Source organism: Aricia agestis, chromosome 17 (genome assembly GCF_905147365.1).
Source record: "Aricia agestis chromosome 17, ilAriAges1.1, whole genome shotgun sequence".
Classification (NCBI taxonomy): Eukaryota; Metazoa; Arthropoda; class Insecta; order Lepidoptera; family Lycaenidae; genus Aricia; species Aricia agestis.
In genome coordinates this window covers 9,511,384-9,529,095 of record NC_056422.1, presented here as the reverse complement: position 1 = coordinate 9,529,095, position 17,712 = coordinate 9,511,384, and the positions used below count along the sequence as shown (strand labels likewise).

The 17,712-nt window shown below is 38.2% G+C and overlaps 2 protein-coding genes across 2 annotated transcripts; one reads left to right on the top strand and one right to left on the bottom strand.

Annotated features, from left to right (window-relative positions):
* Positions 1 to 89: 89 nt before the first annotated feature.
* LOC121735314 (U6 snRNA-associated Sm-like protein LSm7) lies at positions 90 to 1,069 on the bottom strand. Its single transcript, XM_042126096.1, has 3 exons — positions 898 to 1,069; positions 641 to 818; positions 90 to 275 (listed from the first exon to the last, which is right to left on the bottom strand). The coding sequence occupies exons 1-3, from the start codon at positions 925 to 927 to the stop codon at positions 136 to 138; spliced, it is 348 nt and encodes a 115-aa protein (XP_041982030.1). The 5' UTR covers positions 928 to 1,069; the 3' UTR covers positions 90 to 135.
* Positions 1,070 to 1,294: 225 nt separating this feature from the next.
* LOC121735149 (protein brunelleschi) lies at positions 1,295 to 16,113 on the top strand. The gene is made up of 17 exons (XM_042125818.1): positions 1,295 to 1,703; positions 2,147 to 2,237; positions 2,435 to 2,653; positions 2,954 to 3,252; positions 3,903 to 4,079; positions 4,831 to 5,460; positions 5,898 to 6,062; positions 7,059 to 7,219; positions 7,662 to 7,896; positions 8,311 to 8,804; positions 9,707 to 10,011; positions 10,440 to 10,521; positions 13,344 to 13,468; positions 14,096 to 14,262; positions 14,558 to 14,758; positions 15,050 to 15,257; positions 15,809 to 16,113. Exons 1-17 carry the CDS (start codon positions 1,514 to 1,516, stop codon positions 16,038 to 16,040), a joined length of 3,981 nt encoding a protein of 1,326 aa, XP_041981752.1. The 5' UTR covers positions 1,295 to 1,513; the 3' UTR covers positions 16,041 to 16,113.
* Positions 16,114 to 17,712: the final 1,599 nt, after the last annotated feature.

Genomic DNA, 17,712 nt, shown 5'->3' with positions numbered 1-17,712 from the left:
TGCACTTCCTGTGCCATTCAATGTTTTTCAGTTGTCTGAATAAAATTTGACTTTTGTAAATGATTCTAGGAAAAAATAAAAAAAGTAAATGATGCTTATATTTTACTTAACCTTATACCTATACCACAAAAAATATTATCCTTCCTGAGTTGTGAAGGGATTTGGAATTGCCTCCATACCATCCATGGGACAGATGAGGACCACAGACGTTCCACGGCATACTACAAGACCCAACGCCCTGGTGTCATCTAGAAGTTTGTATGGGTCATCTGGATCTGGAATATTTATAACACCCATTAATTCAAAAGTTCTTATTTCAACAGTTATATCACAATAGAACGAACCAGTAGGCCTACTTAGAAGGTTTCTTAAAGGGAAAGGGAATATTTTGTGTGTAGGATGCTTATAGCAGACAGCAGCTGTACTAGTGCTGATTCGTCAGTTTGTTAGAATTCAGCCTACTGGTTCATTCTGTCTATTGTGGTTACATTGTTTCTTTCAATAAATAACTAGATTTAATAGGTAAATTTCATATAATATCTTTGTGGTATTTTAATATTTTTGTAGCATAACAGTTATAGCACGCCTCTAATACTAATGGACACTTGCCTAATTAATATACTTGGTAAAAAAAGCTTACCTCTAAGAAACTCCGTGGTATTGTCAAGTACAAGATTCAGCAATGGGTCGTATCCTTTCAGTATTCCGGCCGCTTCCCGCCCGCCGGCAAACTTAACGCGAATACTTTTTTCTAAGTATTTACTCAAATCTAATATAGATTCTTTCCTCCTCTTTTCCTTGTTATCACCAGCGCCAGCCTAAACAAAGGAGAAAATATCATAAGAGGTAATATTTTAAGTAAATTCAAGGTGATTACAAAATGATTCAAACACAAACCTTATTTTTATCTCCGTCTTTTGATGCCATTTGTTCGAACTAGATATGTATAGACTTAAAATAGAAGTAGTTTCAGTAGTAAGTATTTCTAATTAATAGCAACAATATCAAATTCTTAATTAAATGTTATAAAAATAATGAAAAACACTTGTATTTGAGGTTATAAATAAATTGGCTGTCAAAACATTGCCGAATTTGACAGTTATTAAAATCATAGACATTTTGTTTTTGTTAATTCATCCCGGTCGGGACAGGCAAAGGGAGCGTTGCCCATACAGCCATAATCATAGACAATACGTTACTGACAGTATGCTTTTTTAAATGTGCCAAACTTGACTGTCACTTACTATTTGACAATGACTTATGTCAGTCAGATGTCAAATGATTGACATTTGAGTTCAGTTTTGTTGTTTACGTGTGCTAAAAAATAGTAAATATACACAAAATTTCTATTCAAATCTTCTTTTTGATATAAAACCAACATCTTTATCTCACCACAGTTTGTATCAGTGGTACACCAAACGTTGTATGTGTTCCGATGACTTCAAACCATGAATGGAAAAAAATAAGTAGGACCATATAACTTCTATCACAGAAGTGATAAAATTAGTTATCAATGCGCTCATCGGTGAGCTATATACTATCACACGCACCCGGAGAGTCGGTGATGTCGCACCCTGACTATTCGCAGCACGCACAACACCATGCCTGCCTGCTAGTGCTCGTCAAAGGAATAGGAGGCGTACTCAAGAACTTCAACAAGCTATGGGAGCGTATACAGAGGGTTGACAATATTAAAGTTACTGGTAAGTGTTTGCTGGATTACATTTAACTCTTTACAGTCTTGATAACTGACAGGGTGGCATATCACATTTGGAATGTGTTTTGTTTTCACAAGATTAACACTCACCGATTGTAGGGACAGAAATTCTGATTTTTCTTATTAATCTGGTGTACTCAATACTGTTTATACTCCTAATTATTAAACAGTTGTCTGTAGGTCATACAAAGCTTGCTAATAGTAGCTATAGAAGAGCATTAGGTAAGAACATATTGCTTGTTTACCAAAAGCATATTTAATGTAAATTCTCTCTTATCTCATGTCTTATTAGCTCTATAATATGATGTGTTTGCTAAATAGCTAATCTTATATATCAGCAGTGGGACAGTTTAGGCTTATAATAATAATATATATCTGTCTTCTTATTTTAAGTATAAAAAACGTAACTAAATATCTGTTTTATTTTAGATTCTGCTGGTCAGGTGAGGGAAATTTGGGTCCGCTATGTCAGAGATTACCCTGTAGAGAACAATGACTGGGGTGATTTCCAGACACACAGGTTGGTTGGAATTGGTAAAGTTGTGTTGCTGCTGGTGCTCAAGTCATTATGTAAACACTAAACACCAAAAAGCACACATTCTTTATTGGTTAACTTAAGAAGGGTACTGGAGAAAATAAAATATTTATGTTTCTTTTATCAACTATGCATTACACACAGCTTTGTTAATCAAAATTATTCATTAATGTACTTTTCAGGAGGCTACTCGGTCTTATAACCTTAAGTAAATTTGCCAACCAGAATGAGCTAAATGAAGTGTGTAGGGTTCATGAGTCACTTAAAGTGAAGTACTCCAATACTCTTTACGACTCGAGAGCTTTCATGTTTGGTCCTGGCAGTAACTTGAAGAGGCCACAGCAGGAACCAGAGACCTATGGTAGTTTTGATGAAGATAAGAAAGACAGCTTGAGTGATAAGTATGTTTTTTGTTAATAAGAGCTTAAACTATTTATTAATTATTGTAGCCACATTTTTTGCTGTAAAGTGTTAATACATTTTTATAGTTACACATACTACAGCTATAACTGAGTTTATTGACCAATGACCATAATCAAAGATTTCGTAAAACGATGTAATCTTAATTTTACTATTAATAAAACACATTTTATACGCTCTTTTCGCAAATGTAGAGGAAACTATTTGGTTAAGTATTTTAAAATATATTTTGTACCATTTTCTATGCAAAGACAGGACCAGTAATTTATCCCAATTTCTAGAGCTTCCTTGCCAAGTGAGCATGGCGACAGCATTTCCTCGTCAGAGGGCTACCCAAGGTCCTGCTCATCCAACACATCTTATTCAGCACCTGAGGAAAACTTCACAACACCATCAAACTTCAAAACCCATGCTATGTTCTATGGGGAGAATGACCCTGTGCCAGATTTGGAACAGAATGTTGCAGAGCTGATCAATTCTCTATTCTGGGTTGTGGAATCGAAACGCCTCGAAAGGTCTAGGGAGAAACTTGAGAAGGTTTCGTTACTTTTGGCGCCATTTGAAAAGAGGGACTTTGTTGGTAAGTAACAAAATCTGTACGGTACTAATATTATAAAGCTGAAGAGTGTGTTTGTTTTGTGTTTGTTATAGTAGTACCATTAGGAAAGACATAAGTACTTTTTTCCGGAAAATGTCCAATTTCCGGGTGGAATTTCTAGTATTACATACTGCTTGCAATTTTTTTTTAATTTTTCTTTGAGATTCGTAAGTCCTATCATAAAAACCAAAACATTTGCCTCCATGTGTTTATACATGCATTTGCAACATACTTGGCCCATTAATATGTAGTAGATTATAGTGTTTAACTAGTGTGTCTGTTGTAATTTACGACTTTGTGTCGAAACGCGTATTACGCAAATAAATTTGCTGGCTAGTTTCTAGTGTTTCTAATACATTGGAGACCTAGGTTTTTTTCTAATTTATTTATATCAGGCTACATAGACCCATACAATATATACCTTAATGAGTAACATACATATAAATTATATATATATTTAGAGTTATCGGCGACGTGACGCGCGCTTCATTCCGAAGACTCCCCCGGAACCTTTGGTAGACCACATCAGTCGGCCAGAATTCCTCCGCTTCAAAGGTCGACAGAAGATGCGTCGGTACTCTCACCACAAATACTTAACTAGAATATGATCATTATTATAAATGTATTTTCAGGTTTAGACATGGAATCTCGTAACAACAAGAAGCGATGCATGGGCCGAGTGACCAAGAACCTCGCTGATCTTACACTACAAGCAGGCCTTGTGGCTGAGGCATTAACTTTATATCACTCTTCTGCTGAAATACTCAAATCTGTCAATGATTGGCTGTGGCTGGCTGCTGCTAAAGAGGGTAAGTTTTTGCTTCGATCCAGGACATGCCTCCGTATACGGCTGAAAGCAAACCGCAGGTGGTTTTAGTGGGTAAGTTTTTGCTTAGGTCAGTTTTCCGCAAAGTATTGCGGTACGTAAATGTACTGTGTCATATTGGTGTACCTCAGAATATAAGTTTATTGAATTAATTTTTGTAAGTACTAAAAAAGGATTTTTTTAATGAAATAAGGGGGCAAACAAGCAAACAGGTCACCTGATGGAAAGAAACTTCCGTCGCCATGGACACTCGCAGCATCAGTTTATTTATATTTAAAATGTTTAAAGAGCTGCAGGTACTTTGCCGGCCTTTTAAGAGGGAATAGGGTAATAGGGGAGGGTAGGAAAGGGAAAAGGGTGGGGGATTTGGCCTCCGGTAAACTCACTCACTCGGCGAAACACAGCGCAAGCGCTGTTTCACGCCGGTTTTCTGTGAGCCCGTGGCATTTCTCCGGTCGAGCCGGCCCATTGGTGCCGAAGCATGGCTCTCCCACGTCAAAAAATAATCAGCAAAGAAATAAGAACAGCCAGTTTTTCTACATGTGTGCTTTGAATAAAACATTTCACGATTAACTGATTTAGATACTTTTTTATATTTTAAACTATTACTTACAAAACTAAAACTGTGTTATTGCTTGGTGTTCAGTGATCTGACTTTTCATAATCATTCAGTAAAATGTCATAGGTTTATATTTAAATATTAAAAAATATTTCATCTAAATAGTTTCTTTCAGGTCATTGTGCAACATCAGCCATCCTTCAATATCCAAATTTGAGAAACACAACACCGTTGCAACGTAACGCGAGTCTACAGGAGAGCTCGCCGAACAAAATTAAACCATTATCACTATACCAAACGAGTGATGCATTCAGAAAGTTCAAACTAAATTCTTCGCCACTGCGCTCTTCTAAAACTTCAAGCCCAACAAATCCCAGCGAACTGACTCCATCCTCGTCAGAAAGCATTGAAACATCATCTAGACAATCTGAAACCGATAACGCGGACACAGAGTCCATAACATCCTCCAGTGAGAATGACTACCAAAGCCAGAAGTCCTATATGAGTCCAGACCTGCCGTCTATCCCCAGGCAACCACCATCCACAATAAACAACCAATATTTGCTCAACGGGGAGGAAATTGCAGAGAAATATCGTAAAGCGATTATTCATTATAGCAAGTACCAAAATGCGGGTATCATAGAAACGGAGGCTTGCTTTAAAGCGGCTAGGATTGCTGTGGAGCAGAATAATATATTGCACGCATCGAGTTTTCTGCAAAATGTCATCTTTATAAACCTTACGTTGAATGAGCAGGAGAAGATTCAGAGATTTGATACCTTGGCTGATCTCTACAAAGAAATCGGTAAGAGAAATTAACCTTATTCTGTTACACCTTATGCTGTGTTTATTGACACTGTTTTTATGAATCGACGGTAATTATTTTAATGAAAATGATAGAATTGTATAATATGCTGCAGTTTTAAAACTTCTCGCTCTTATCGGCATAAGTGCGTATTCCTACTAGCCGACCAATAATGACAAAGACAGATTGATATGTTTGTATACTTCCAGGAAAAATATGTGTTTTCATATTATGCCAGTCAAAGACGTTGGTCTCAATATCGAGTTTGGTAGTGATTAATAATAAAACAATATCTCTACTACTACCAACCGCACTTTATATTATCTATAAATTAACATAAATTGACAATTTAGGCAGCTGTGACACAGTTATTACTAGTACGGCTGCCAATGTATGCCTATAAAGTGTATAATGAAAAAAAAATTACGTCTCTCCAGGCTTCCTCCGCAAAGCCGCGTTCTACCAGCGCCTGGCAGCCACTCGTCAGGTGTCCTTGAACAACCCCAACCCCGACTGGCAGCGCTGCTACTACCTCATGCTGCACAGCTTCCCCGGACACAAGCTCAGCCTGGAACCCAATTATGTGGTCCAACATCAAGTCGGTGAGTATACGAGCTGTTACTTAGTTTAGACTGACCACCAGAAATTGGTCAGCTGCTAGACATCTCTGAGACATCGATATTCTTACGAGTACTTACAACTTGCCATAAGTTTTAAGGTTGGCTAATGGCTACAAACGCACGTGTTCCGTATTCGAGTTCCGAATTCGTTTTCCGTATTCGGAATTCCGTGAGACTAGCGCAAATGTTTTTTTTTTTTTTCACGCGAAAACGTGCCGTATTGCGCTTGAAACGTACATGCAAAATTCATTCCGTACGCAGAAAAACGAACGTGTGTGGTTAATGTATATTGTACTGATTCATGCATTCGGATTTTCGAATACGTTAATTGAATTCGGAAATCGCATACTTAAAACGGCGGGCCTAGTAAGCGACAAAAACGTAGAATGATGACGTATTTTGCGACAAGTAAGCAACGAGCGTTTCGATGCAGATATTGAAGAATTTCTGCTATCTGTCATAATTTTTGTAAATACGTAATCACCCTGCCGACTTGTGTTTTCGCATTTTAATTGTTAGTACCTTAAAGTAAAAGCAAATCCACAGTTTTGTATTTAGCAAGCATAGCGTAGGACGCCTTGTAGCCTGACGGACCAACGATTTGAAGAAGGTTGCTGACAGTAGATGTCTAGGGACCATTTCAGATCTTTTATTTCAGATAAAAAATACAAAAGTGGCTTAAACTACGAATAATAAAAACTACTAGTTTCCCGCCAAACTAAAATGTTTATTGGCGCGTACGCGCTCTTAACATAATTATTAACTTATCAATACACAAACCGATGTATGTTAGAGACGAGTGACGACAACTCACTGCGTAAGGTCAGTATGTGCGAGTGTTGTTTCGGGATAAGAAAAGGCCAAGTGTAATATCCAATAATTGTTTTACTGTTGCAATGAGTGACTAGACAGACTCCTACAGATAGAGCAGTTGACGACGATACGCTAATTATGACAACAACCATTACTGACCCGCAGGTTGGCCAGCCCTCCAGATCCAGTTACTCCACGAGCTGGTGGTGGCGGCGCGGCGCATGGGGCACCCGGCGCTCGCCACTCGTCACATGACCTTCCTGCTGCAGACCATGTGGCCCCACCTCACCGCGCAGGAGCACCGCGACCTGGCTATACAGCTGCAGGTGGGTTGAGAAGGCTTTGTGTAAGAGAGAGACGCGTAGATGCATTTCTAAATTTGTATGGATTTGACAGACTTCAATTACGTGAGACGTCTTGCAAATCTGTCAAATCCATACAAATTTAGAAATGCATGTACGCGTCGCGTTGCGGTCTGAATTGAGTATTGACCCTTAGAAGTTAAAAGCCTGTTGTGTTGTTAGAATTGAATGTCTTTCAATTTGGTAAGCGCCTTATCTTTAGACTTTAGTGCAATTAAATAGTAATTAGTAATTCAAATTAAGACCTTGTGCGAGTGAAATAGAAAATGCCACCTACAGTATGCAACTTAGAAGTTAAAAGACTTTTGTTTTGTCAGAATACAGTGTCTTTAGATGTTATTACTTTCGTTATTAATATCAGTCTTCCATGGATTGAGGGTCTAATTTATTATTTACTTATTACTAGGCTTTATCAGCCCAATGCGAAGGCGGCCCCGTCCCACTAGTCCTCGAGACCGGGGAGGTAATACCGCCGGCCAACCTCACACACGTGCCGTCCTGCTCGCACTTCACGCCGCGCCCGCCGCCCGCGCCTCGCGCGCCGCACCTCGTGCGAGCGAGACAACAACATGGCCCGTTCATATTCACGCCCATACACTTCGGTAGCCTTGAGCGAAAGAAGAAGGATGAGGGGAAGATGGGTATGATGAAAGTTTTTATACCTTTATAATCTATTGTTATCGCGGCCGGATGTGGCCGCTCGGGGCTTCATGAATAAAAGTTTGTTAACCTGCAGGCTTAGTATTTCCACAGTAAAACGCGAAAGAATAGATTTATTGACAGATTTTAGAGACAAACTGTCATAGTATTTGTTTTGTTTTTTATACATTGGTAAATCGATTTAACATACAATGACAGCCATATTATGAATTAGTTAGCCCTACCTTAATCTTTGTTTATTAATAAGGCCGAAAGAGGTATAATTTTACTCAAAGTGAGCTAAAATATTGTCAACAAACATACAATACGCTTAATCAAAATGGAAATACTACATCACAATCTCTCTACCTACTCTAATTAGTGACACAAAATTACATGCAAAATTTTTCTTACAGAATACCTTTGGGTCGAGGACGACATTTGCGAGGTTCAAATGAAGCTAACGAATCCGCTGCCTTTCGAACTGAAAGTGTCCAACATGCGACTTCTAACCTCTGGCATTGTCTTCGAGTCCATACCCGAGACTATAATACTGCCTCCCGACTCTCCCACTACCGTCAATCTTCACGGCACGCCGAAAGAAGTAGGAGAACTGCAGATTCTGGGCTATTCTACCCACACATTGGGAGTAAAGTCCAACTGTAGGCTCAAAACTATGCCCACGCCCAACAAGTTCCCAGCGTCGTACACTATCGAGGTTTTGCCCAGTTTGCCCACTATAACTATCGAGACGACGCTATCGATATCCGGGCATGTTAATCTATCGAATGTGGAGTCGACGGGCAGCGTTACTAATGTGTCGTTATACAATGGAGAAAGTACTGAGTGTGTGATGAAAATAACTAATACCAGTAATGTGCCTATTGAATATTTGGATTTAAATATACAGGTAAGCAAGTATCTTTTATCTTTAAACGAGCAATTCTTGTATATATAGGGGGTTTCGGGGGCAATAAATCGATCTAGCTAGGAATCATTTTTAGAAAATGTCATTTTATTCGTGTTTTATTGAATACTTAGCAAAGCGCGGTGAAATAGCTAGTAATATTTATAAGTAGTAATAACATTAAAATTATAATATCATGTAAGTACATACAAAAGTCAGAACACCGAGAATACCTACATTGTAATGTCAATACTATGTGTTTCAAATCTTGCTAATGCTCTAAATCAGTGGTTCCCAATTAGTTTTTGCTGCGTACCACTTCAAAAAAGACCTCAAACCTGCGTACCCCTTATTGTAGCAATCACACTAATAATATTATAAATGCGAAAGTTTGTGAGTGTGTGTATGTTCGTTACTTTTTCATTCTCAAACGCCTGGACAAATTTTGATGAAATTACCAATACAGGTAGTAAGTTGACACCCTGGATTAACATCCGGAAATTGTTCTTGTTTTTACTGATAGCCGCACGTACCCCTTGATGCAATTTCACGTACCCCTGGGGGTACGCGTACCACTAATTGGGAAACACTGCTCTAAATACTTAGTCATACTGATTTTTTTGTTGAAATTCGTCCCAGAATAATCTAATGTGTTTAAATAGGATTCTCCTCAAAAGTATAAAGCCATATGCGACACCCGAGTGCCGCTTGGGAGTTGATGGGTTAATATACTTTTTACATGCGAAACTCACTTGAGACACGACAGTCTTAAGACTGATCAATGATCATAGATACCTCTATATTAAGATACTTTTTAACTCAATCAAAAACATAATTAGTACTCATAAAGCGCAAAAAGTATTTTTACCCAACATTTAAAAATGCAATTTTTTTTTTTGTTACAGTCTAACGTCGACAACCAAATCCAAAGCAAGATATTCACGTGGTCCAACGAGGACATACAAGCGCAGCTACCCATCAAGCCCAATCAGGAAGCGACAATAGTCATGGGACTATACGGGGAGGCAGATTTCCTCGACTTGGGGGGAGTTGGGGAGAATGTTTTCCCCAACAGCCTGACATCTACATACCCTTCCCGAGTGGGCTCCCCAGTCCCCAATGCCCAGAATTCCTTGCCCACGCAGAGTTCCAACCAGCAAAATTCATTGAGCAGTGGCTTGTTGGCTAACAGGACGTCGGGTAGTTTCAGGTTAGATTTGAATGCATTAGTTAAAGGTTGGGCAGTGGACACGCTGAATAATAATAGCTTGACTTGTATTTTGAAAATGTTCTCTTTCATGGACATAATATTTTATTGGCATTTGCTCACTTGAGTAGTAAATATATTTGTGCAGTAGAATTCAGAGGCCCTAGGGTCCCAAACTCCTTTGTTTCGTAGACCCCTTTCAAAGTTTATGGATCCGGCAGACCCCCTGCAATACCTCCACAGCACTGTAGGCACAATACTAATCTATGAAACTTGCTGTTGTTCTTTATTAACTTATCATAGCACATGAAGGCAGCAAGCTTAAGTAAAAGGGTTCAAATAGTAAATATTCAATTAGTCAATAATCCAGTCAAGCATACAGAATATGTGCCTGCTACTACAACAATGGAAATCAACTTGCAATTTTTCAGGTCAACAAATTCTCAAGCCACAAGCTGGTCGGCACCGATATCCGCGATGCCGCCGTCGAGGGGACGACTCGTCGAAGCGCAGGTACGTTGAAATTAAATAGGATTCTCTTCAAAATTAAAAACTAAAACTAGGGTAGAAAATTAAATATTTGAAGATATTTAATTTTCTACCCTAGTCGTTAACGTAATACAGGCAACAAAAGCTTAACAAATATTATAGTGCAGCTACCCCACCGCATAATAAAAATACCGATCTGATTTTAGCATATTATGAGATGTTATATTTTGATGAGATTCGTTAATAATGTTCCGGGGAGAGTACGGCCACATTTCGAGGTACGATGCGTCGTCGCAAAGTTATGAATCGTACTATGCCACATAATACACAAGATAACAGAGAGTATCTTAATTATATTAATACTGAGATTAATATAATTAAGATACTCTCTGTCCGACATTCCGGAAAAACATCTATATAGTACAAACATTTATATAGTTTAATGAGTCACATAACACGTCTTGTCCATAGTGGAAGATTGAGTTTGGCTGGAACAAAAAGTTTCAAAACCTAATATTTTTTCGTTTAGTGTAATTTTGTATCCAAAAAAGCAAATCGTATATTTTGTGCGATACCAGTGCCCAGATAAACCGATCCGGTTTATGGCGCACTTGTTTTATGTTGTAAAAAAAAACTGTGTTAAAAAAAAAGATAAATAATAAAAAAAAACACGTCCGATGTGGTCTATGACGCTTCGCCGCGTAACGGAACAATGTTGCTTCGCTCTAACGTAGTCTACACAATCCATACTAATATAATAAATGCGAAAGTATCTCTGTCTGTCTGTCTGTCTCGCTTTCACGCCAAAACTACTGAACCGATTGCAATGAAATTTTGTACACAGTTATTCGAGAGTCTGAGAAAGGACATAGGCTACATTTTGATGTGGGAAAATATCTTATTTCCATGAAAATATCGATGAAAATGAATTCGCATTGCGCGTGGCCAGCGCTCTTCCCGGGGGTCCTGGGTTCGAGTCCCGCAGGCGGAACAAAAAGTTTTCAATGTTCCTGGGTCTTAGATGTGTATTAAAATAAAATTTCAAAAATCTTAAATATATTTTATGTATAATATTATAAAAAATCCAGAAATATATCGATGCAATGAACATTTTAGTTCTAATACGATTCAACAGATGGCGTTTTTTTTTTACTTCATTGTAACATAGAACTAATCATACTTATTAGTTATTCTGTTTTTGTTTATAGTTTTTAATACGTTAGAATATTATGTTTAATAATATTATCACTTGGTATAATAATAATCAATCTATCTTATCTTATAGAACTCCTACTGCATTTCTAACATATGTGACAAGTTGACAACAGAAGGCGGTCTAAAATAAAGGAGTTCGAGTGTACCGTGTTGGCCTATATTCCATCCAGAAAATATATCAATGCAATCAACATTTTAATTCTAATATAAGAAAACAGATGGCGTTTTATTTTTTACTTTATTATTGTAACAGAACTAATCATACCTACTTTACTATATAATATTGTTTTTATTCATAACTAGCTGTTGCCCGCGACTTCGTCCGCGTGGACTTTAGTTTATAGCGCGCGGTGTCAACAAAATTTGTGTCAAATTTAAAAACTTTTTAAAACCCTGGTAAGTGGTACCCCTCTTAGGGCCGCGCTACACCGGAATGGCAGCGCTGAAAGTGCTCGCCTCGCCGCTGCCATTCCGGTGTAGCGCGGCCCTTAATTAATAAAAATACCCAAAAGCATCTGTGCAGTGTGCACATAATCTATACTAATATTATAAATGCGAAAGTATCTCTGTCTGTCTGTCTGTCTGTCAGTCAGTCTCGCTTTCACGCCAAACGCCAAAAGTATCTCTGTCTGTCAGTCTCGCTTTCACGCCAAACGCCAAAACTACCGAACCGATTGTAATGAAATTTTGTATACAGATAGTCTAAAGCCTGAGAAAGGACATAGGCTACTTTTTTTACTGGGAAAAAAGGGTTGTAAGGGGGTGAAAATGCGTAAATTTGTTCAAATTAAGTTAGTTCCAACAATTCATAATAGATGGCGCGCTGACGCTTGCTCAAAAGTCTTCCTATAAGACGTGGTATCATCTTACATTTAAGTTTCGATTTTTTTCGATTGTTATATATATTCTACGGTATTAAATAACTCAGTACTTTATCTGTGCAGTGACGTAACCTTAAATCTATCAATGATAAATAGTTTATGGGTAAAGTTGTGTAATTGGAGGGCTAAATAAGCTTTAAAATTTGGCATAAAATATAAAGTTTAATATAAAAAAATGAAATACTTATTTTGTGCACACTGCACAGCTGTATTGATTTAAGGGGTACCAGGGTTTTTTTATAAAAGCTTTTGACACCAATTTTGTTGACATCGCGCGCTATAAACTGAAGTCCACGCGGACGAAGTCGCGGGCAACAGCTAGTGTTGTATATTCTATTTGATACGCCCCCGTGGTCTAGTGGTATAAGAGCGCGGCTCTTGACTCGGAGGTCGTGGGTTCGATTCCCGCGTTGGAAACATGTTATTTCCAAGTTTGGTTAGGACAATGCAGGCTGATCACCTGATTGTCTGACAGGTAAGATGATCCATGCGTCGGATGGGCATGTAAAAAGTCGGTCCTGCGCCTGATCTCTCGCCAGTCGTGTCGGTCTTCTGTCCCACTGGGTTATTAGATATATATTAGAGTAATGGAATAGAGAGTGCTCTCGTGTACTGCGCACACACTTGGGCACTATAAAATTACTCCTGCGTAGCTGGCCTGGTTTCAATGAAACCGGCCACCATCACCAAAACCGGTGTGGGAGCTATTATTATTATTATTATTCTATTTGCGCTTGATTATTGTTGTAGATAATAATAAGATACTCTGGTGGAGCCGGCAAGGACACACACTGTCGGCAGTCGACGCTGCAGGTGAACGTGGAGCTGCTGCCCAGCGTCGCCATCACGCACTGGGACGTGCTGCCCGCCGAGATGTGAGTGTTGCCAGTAATTCCCTATCATGGATGAGCCGCCATATTGGATGTAGAATGACATTAAAATTCGTTTTCGAGTTACTTTCCATGAGCCCTTTCATCTAATACCCATATTGCACAAGTGCATTAAAAATAACAGTACTATTCCCGTATCTTGGATGAGCCGCCATATTGGATGTAGAATAACATTATATTCGTTTTAGAGTTACTCTCAAAAAGCCCTTTCATTTAATATCCATATTGTAGGACTGCATAGAAAATAACTATTTCGCCATCTTGGATGGTCGGCCATATTGGATTTAGAGTGATGTCACATATCATATCGTGCATTGTCATCCAAACTAAACGTGTATGCACAAGTGCAGCTCAATCGGTTAAATATATCTACTTCAAAATTGAGTTTCAAAATTCCACCCGAACATACATACAGAGCAAGTTAAATAAAAGCTTTTAAAAAGGCTTAGAAGTTCCTAATGTAACATAAAAGTATCTCTAGCAATCCCCGCTCAAATAACCGTGCCTAAATAATAGGCATGCAAAATCATAACATTGTCGAACATTACTTTTTTCACATCTATCGAAAATTCCTTCCTAAGAGTTTTTCGTTACTGAAAATTTTTTTTCCAGACCGAGCCAGTTCTACCTAGTGCTAGACATAACGAACCTGACGACAGAAGAAATGGACTTCCACTACACACCAACTAAGCACATCCTCATAGAAAGCAAGGAATCCTGCCGGATCCCCGTCCCGCTTGATCGCTGTCCACTCAACACTACCGTTAAGGTGGAAGAAGGTATGGTAATGAAGAAATAAAAATTGATTTAGATGAAATGTGATATGGATATATTTTTGTGTTCCGGGAAACAATATAGGGTAGTTTGTATCGCGACAAATTGTACAGTTCCGGCGCAATATTTTGATGGCAACACGTACTATACTAATAAGTGTTTAGTTACTAAAGAATTTAAAGAGCATAGAGTATCAAGAGTTTGAAACTCATAAAAAAAATGTATATTCTTTTCCCCAACACAACTTTCGTCACCCGAGTAACATTAAAAAGTATCATTAACTTTATCTTTATAATACAGGTGACATTAAAGACGTAAGCTTAACGGACAGCAAGTCCAGCAGCAGCAGCGCGGAGCTGGCGTGCGCGGCGCACCTGGACGCGCGGGTACGGCTCACGTGGCGCCTCCCCCACAGCGACGTGAGCGGGCGCGCCAACGTGCGAGGCATCACGCTGTCGCACGCCATGTTGGATATTGTCCGCATGTCGCCGCTTAACTGGGGTTAGTATTACAGTGTAGACGCCAGCCTAATGGACAGCAAGTCAGCGCGGAGCTGGCGTGCGCGGCGCAATAATTTTTTTTATTACAGTCAACTATTCAGACATTATATTTATCTAAGCGTGCTTTTTTGACAGTCTTAACGAATAGATTATTACGCACCAGAATAAGAACATTACAAGAAGTTAAGAACAGAAACTAGAAATCGATTAACCCAAATACAGTTCTAAAATACCTGCCTACATATACATGCCTGTAGTTAAACCTGACTCACGGACACATGATATTTTACAGAGGTGAGCGTGAACAATGAGTGCATCAAACCCCAGTCGGAGTACCAATGCGCGGCGGGCGAGTGTCTGTCGCTGGGAGTGGGCGTGGCCAACCACCTGCCCCGCCCCCTCGCCCGCCTGTGCCTCTCCGTGCGCTTCTACCAGGACCACAGCAACGGCGTACTGGACTATAGACTGGATAATAGAGTCGCTACAGCTGGGAATAATAAGTGAGTCAATAATTTAGACTCTAGGTTATAATATTATGCTTACTATTGGTTAAATAATTCTAGGTTATAGGCTAACTATATGTTAAATAATAGTTAATATTTAAACATGAAATAGCTAATGTTCATATTAGCTATAATTATTGTAATGAAAGATAATTGGGCAACATAATATTATCTAAAATAATGTGTAACCTATCAAGTGTACAATACATTACAAAGATTTTAGATTTTGAATTGAAAACTATATTGATTAATTTAGTTTATTATAAATTTAAAAAACTTAAGGGGTCATCTTGGCGTTCATTAAGAGAGGCCTATGTCCAGCAGAGGACGACTATAGGCTGATATGATGATGATGATAAGAGGTGTCAAGGCCCAAGGGATACCAGGATGGAACGAAGTTATAAAAAAAAAAGTTTTCGTCTAGCTCCCTTTAGCAGCGCGCGATAAGGAACTTCGTTCCAAAAAAGGACTAAAAGAAAACTTAAAATATCTGAATAATCTTAGTATTCTGATTACAAATGCTAAATTATTTTCCTTTCTTATTCCAGGGTTGTCGTGGAAAAACTAGAAGAGTCAGCTAAAATTCATCATGAGTGCACAGTCGTGTTCCTAACACCGGGAGAGTATAAAATAGATATTCAATGCTCCACTACGGAACCAATTATTGAAGACCCCCAAGTATTCAAGGATACCAATCAAACTAGTATACAGTCTTGTGCAGCGGAGGTCAGCCATGTCTGGAGATTTATACCGCCAGTGGCAATAAGCGTCACTGATTGAAGTATTCGCATTCAATAATCGCTTAGCATAACAACATTAGAAACGGAAAAGAATGGACATACTGATTACTGACAGATTTTAGTGACAAAATGGCGGATTTCCTTTGTCAATCTGTCACTTTGTCTATTCTTCCATAGAAAGAGACCGTTTTTATAGTGACCAAGCTAAGCCCACAGTTCGGTGCGAAGTCACGAAAACATATAACCAGTAAGATCATCTTAGCTTTTAGTGTTGCTGCAGTAAATAGACACCAAGTAAAAATTGTACGCTTTCATATAGAAGCTACATAGAAGCTGTCTAATGGATTTCACTAGTAGACAAAATACATGGGTACGAATAAGAGATGGCATAATTAGCATGTAATACTTAAATCGATTTAATAGCCTCCTATGCATTTTCTTAGTACAAAAGCGTATATTTTTTACTGGGTTCTCAGTGTAGATTTTTTATCACTCTCTATGTTACTACTTATTGGTACTCATTATTTATTATTATTCAAAGGTTTATTTTATGTTAATATCTGTAATTCACTGTGAATGCTTTAAAAACTATGTCACTATTTCTAGTTACATGTCTGTAGAATTAAGAATATTATGTTAATAAACAATATTTAATAATTAGATTTTTAATTTTACTGTACAAGTTTATATGGTCAAAAAGGACAATGCTTTGAAATTATGTGTATTGGCATAGCTGGGCATTAACTCGTTAATCCGTTAATCGTTAATTAACGAAGTTAACATTTTGATTAACGGATTAACTTTTAAGTTAAATTTAGATAATGTTAACGGCCACGTTAACTTCCGTTAATATGTAGAAGTCCGTTAATCGTTAATCCAATGCCTACTATTTACCGCACAGTACCGCGGCGTGACGCGAAAAACAGGTTCAGACGTACAGTCTGTCAAGATAGAGTAGACGCAGTACAATAATATTTTCTAAACGTAATCACGCTCAAAAGATGGTTTTTTCTCTTTGTTTTTCCACAGAGAACGCTTATACACTTTAAATATTATCACCTTGCACATTTTTATCTCGATTTAAAGCAGCATACCTGTTTCGAAAAGATGGACGGTCTGGTATATTGAACAAAAAAATCACGAAAATTTACTTCTATTATATACCTCTGCTTATTTTTGGACTTTGTTTTGCGCGTTGTGATCCGATTAGCGTATTCAAATTATTTATCTTTTGTCGTATTCGTCCGGTCCGTTCATAGATCGAAGATGCTTTATGTCTCCAATTTACCTATTTACCACCATATTTAAGATAACAGTATACCTGAACTTCAGCCGCTATTGGTAGAAAATATTCGAGAACGCGCTTCGATAAATGTAAGTTACTTAATTCTATTTCTGTTGAATTACGTCCAGTCTCCATACATAAATATGGCCTCCATATACGCAAATGCCCATCATCCTTTAACAACAATACATTTTAATTTTTGGCACGATAACAGTGCCGAATTTATATTTTTATGAGAGTAGGCCACTTTTTTTCCGCCGCCGTATGTAAGTACATATCTATGGGGCCTCTATGGACGCTGCCGCCCCGAGGCCATGGCCTATTTATAAATCTAGGACTGCGCGATAATGCTGGCCAAATTTCATACAATATCACAAAGCTAAGTTTTAAAAATTAATATGATATGTAAAAACAAATACAAACATTA

Coding starts and splice junctions, on each gene's coding strand:
- LOC121735314 (XM_042126096.1), bottom strand. CDS start 927: ATGGCATCAAAAGACGGAGATAAAAATAAG. Junction 819..897: donor AAGACGGAGATAAAAATAAG/GTTTGTGTTTGA, acceptor TCCTTTGTTTAG/GCTGGCGCTGGTGATAACAA. Junction 276..640: donor TACCACGGAGTTTCTTAGAG/GTAAGCTTTTTT, acceptor TAAATATTCCAG/ATCCAGATGACCCATACAAA.
- LOC121735149 (XM_042125818.1), top strand. CDS start 1,514: ATGCGCTCATCGGTGAGCTATATACTATCACACGCACCCGGAGAGTCG. Junction 2,654..2,953: donor AAAGACAGCTTGAGTGATAA/GTATGTTTTTTG, acceptor CCCAATTTCTAG/AGCTTCCTTGCCAAGTGAGC. Junction 5,461..5,897: donor TGATCTCTACAAAGAAATCG/GTAAGAGAAATT, acceptor ACGTCTCTCCAG/GCTTCCTCCGCAAAGCCGCG.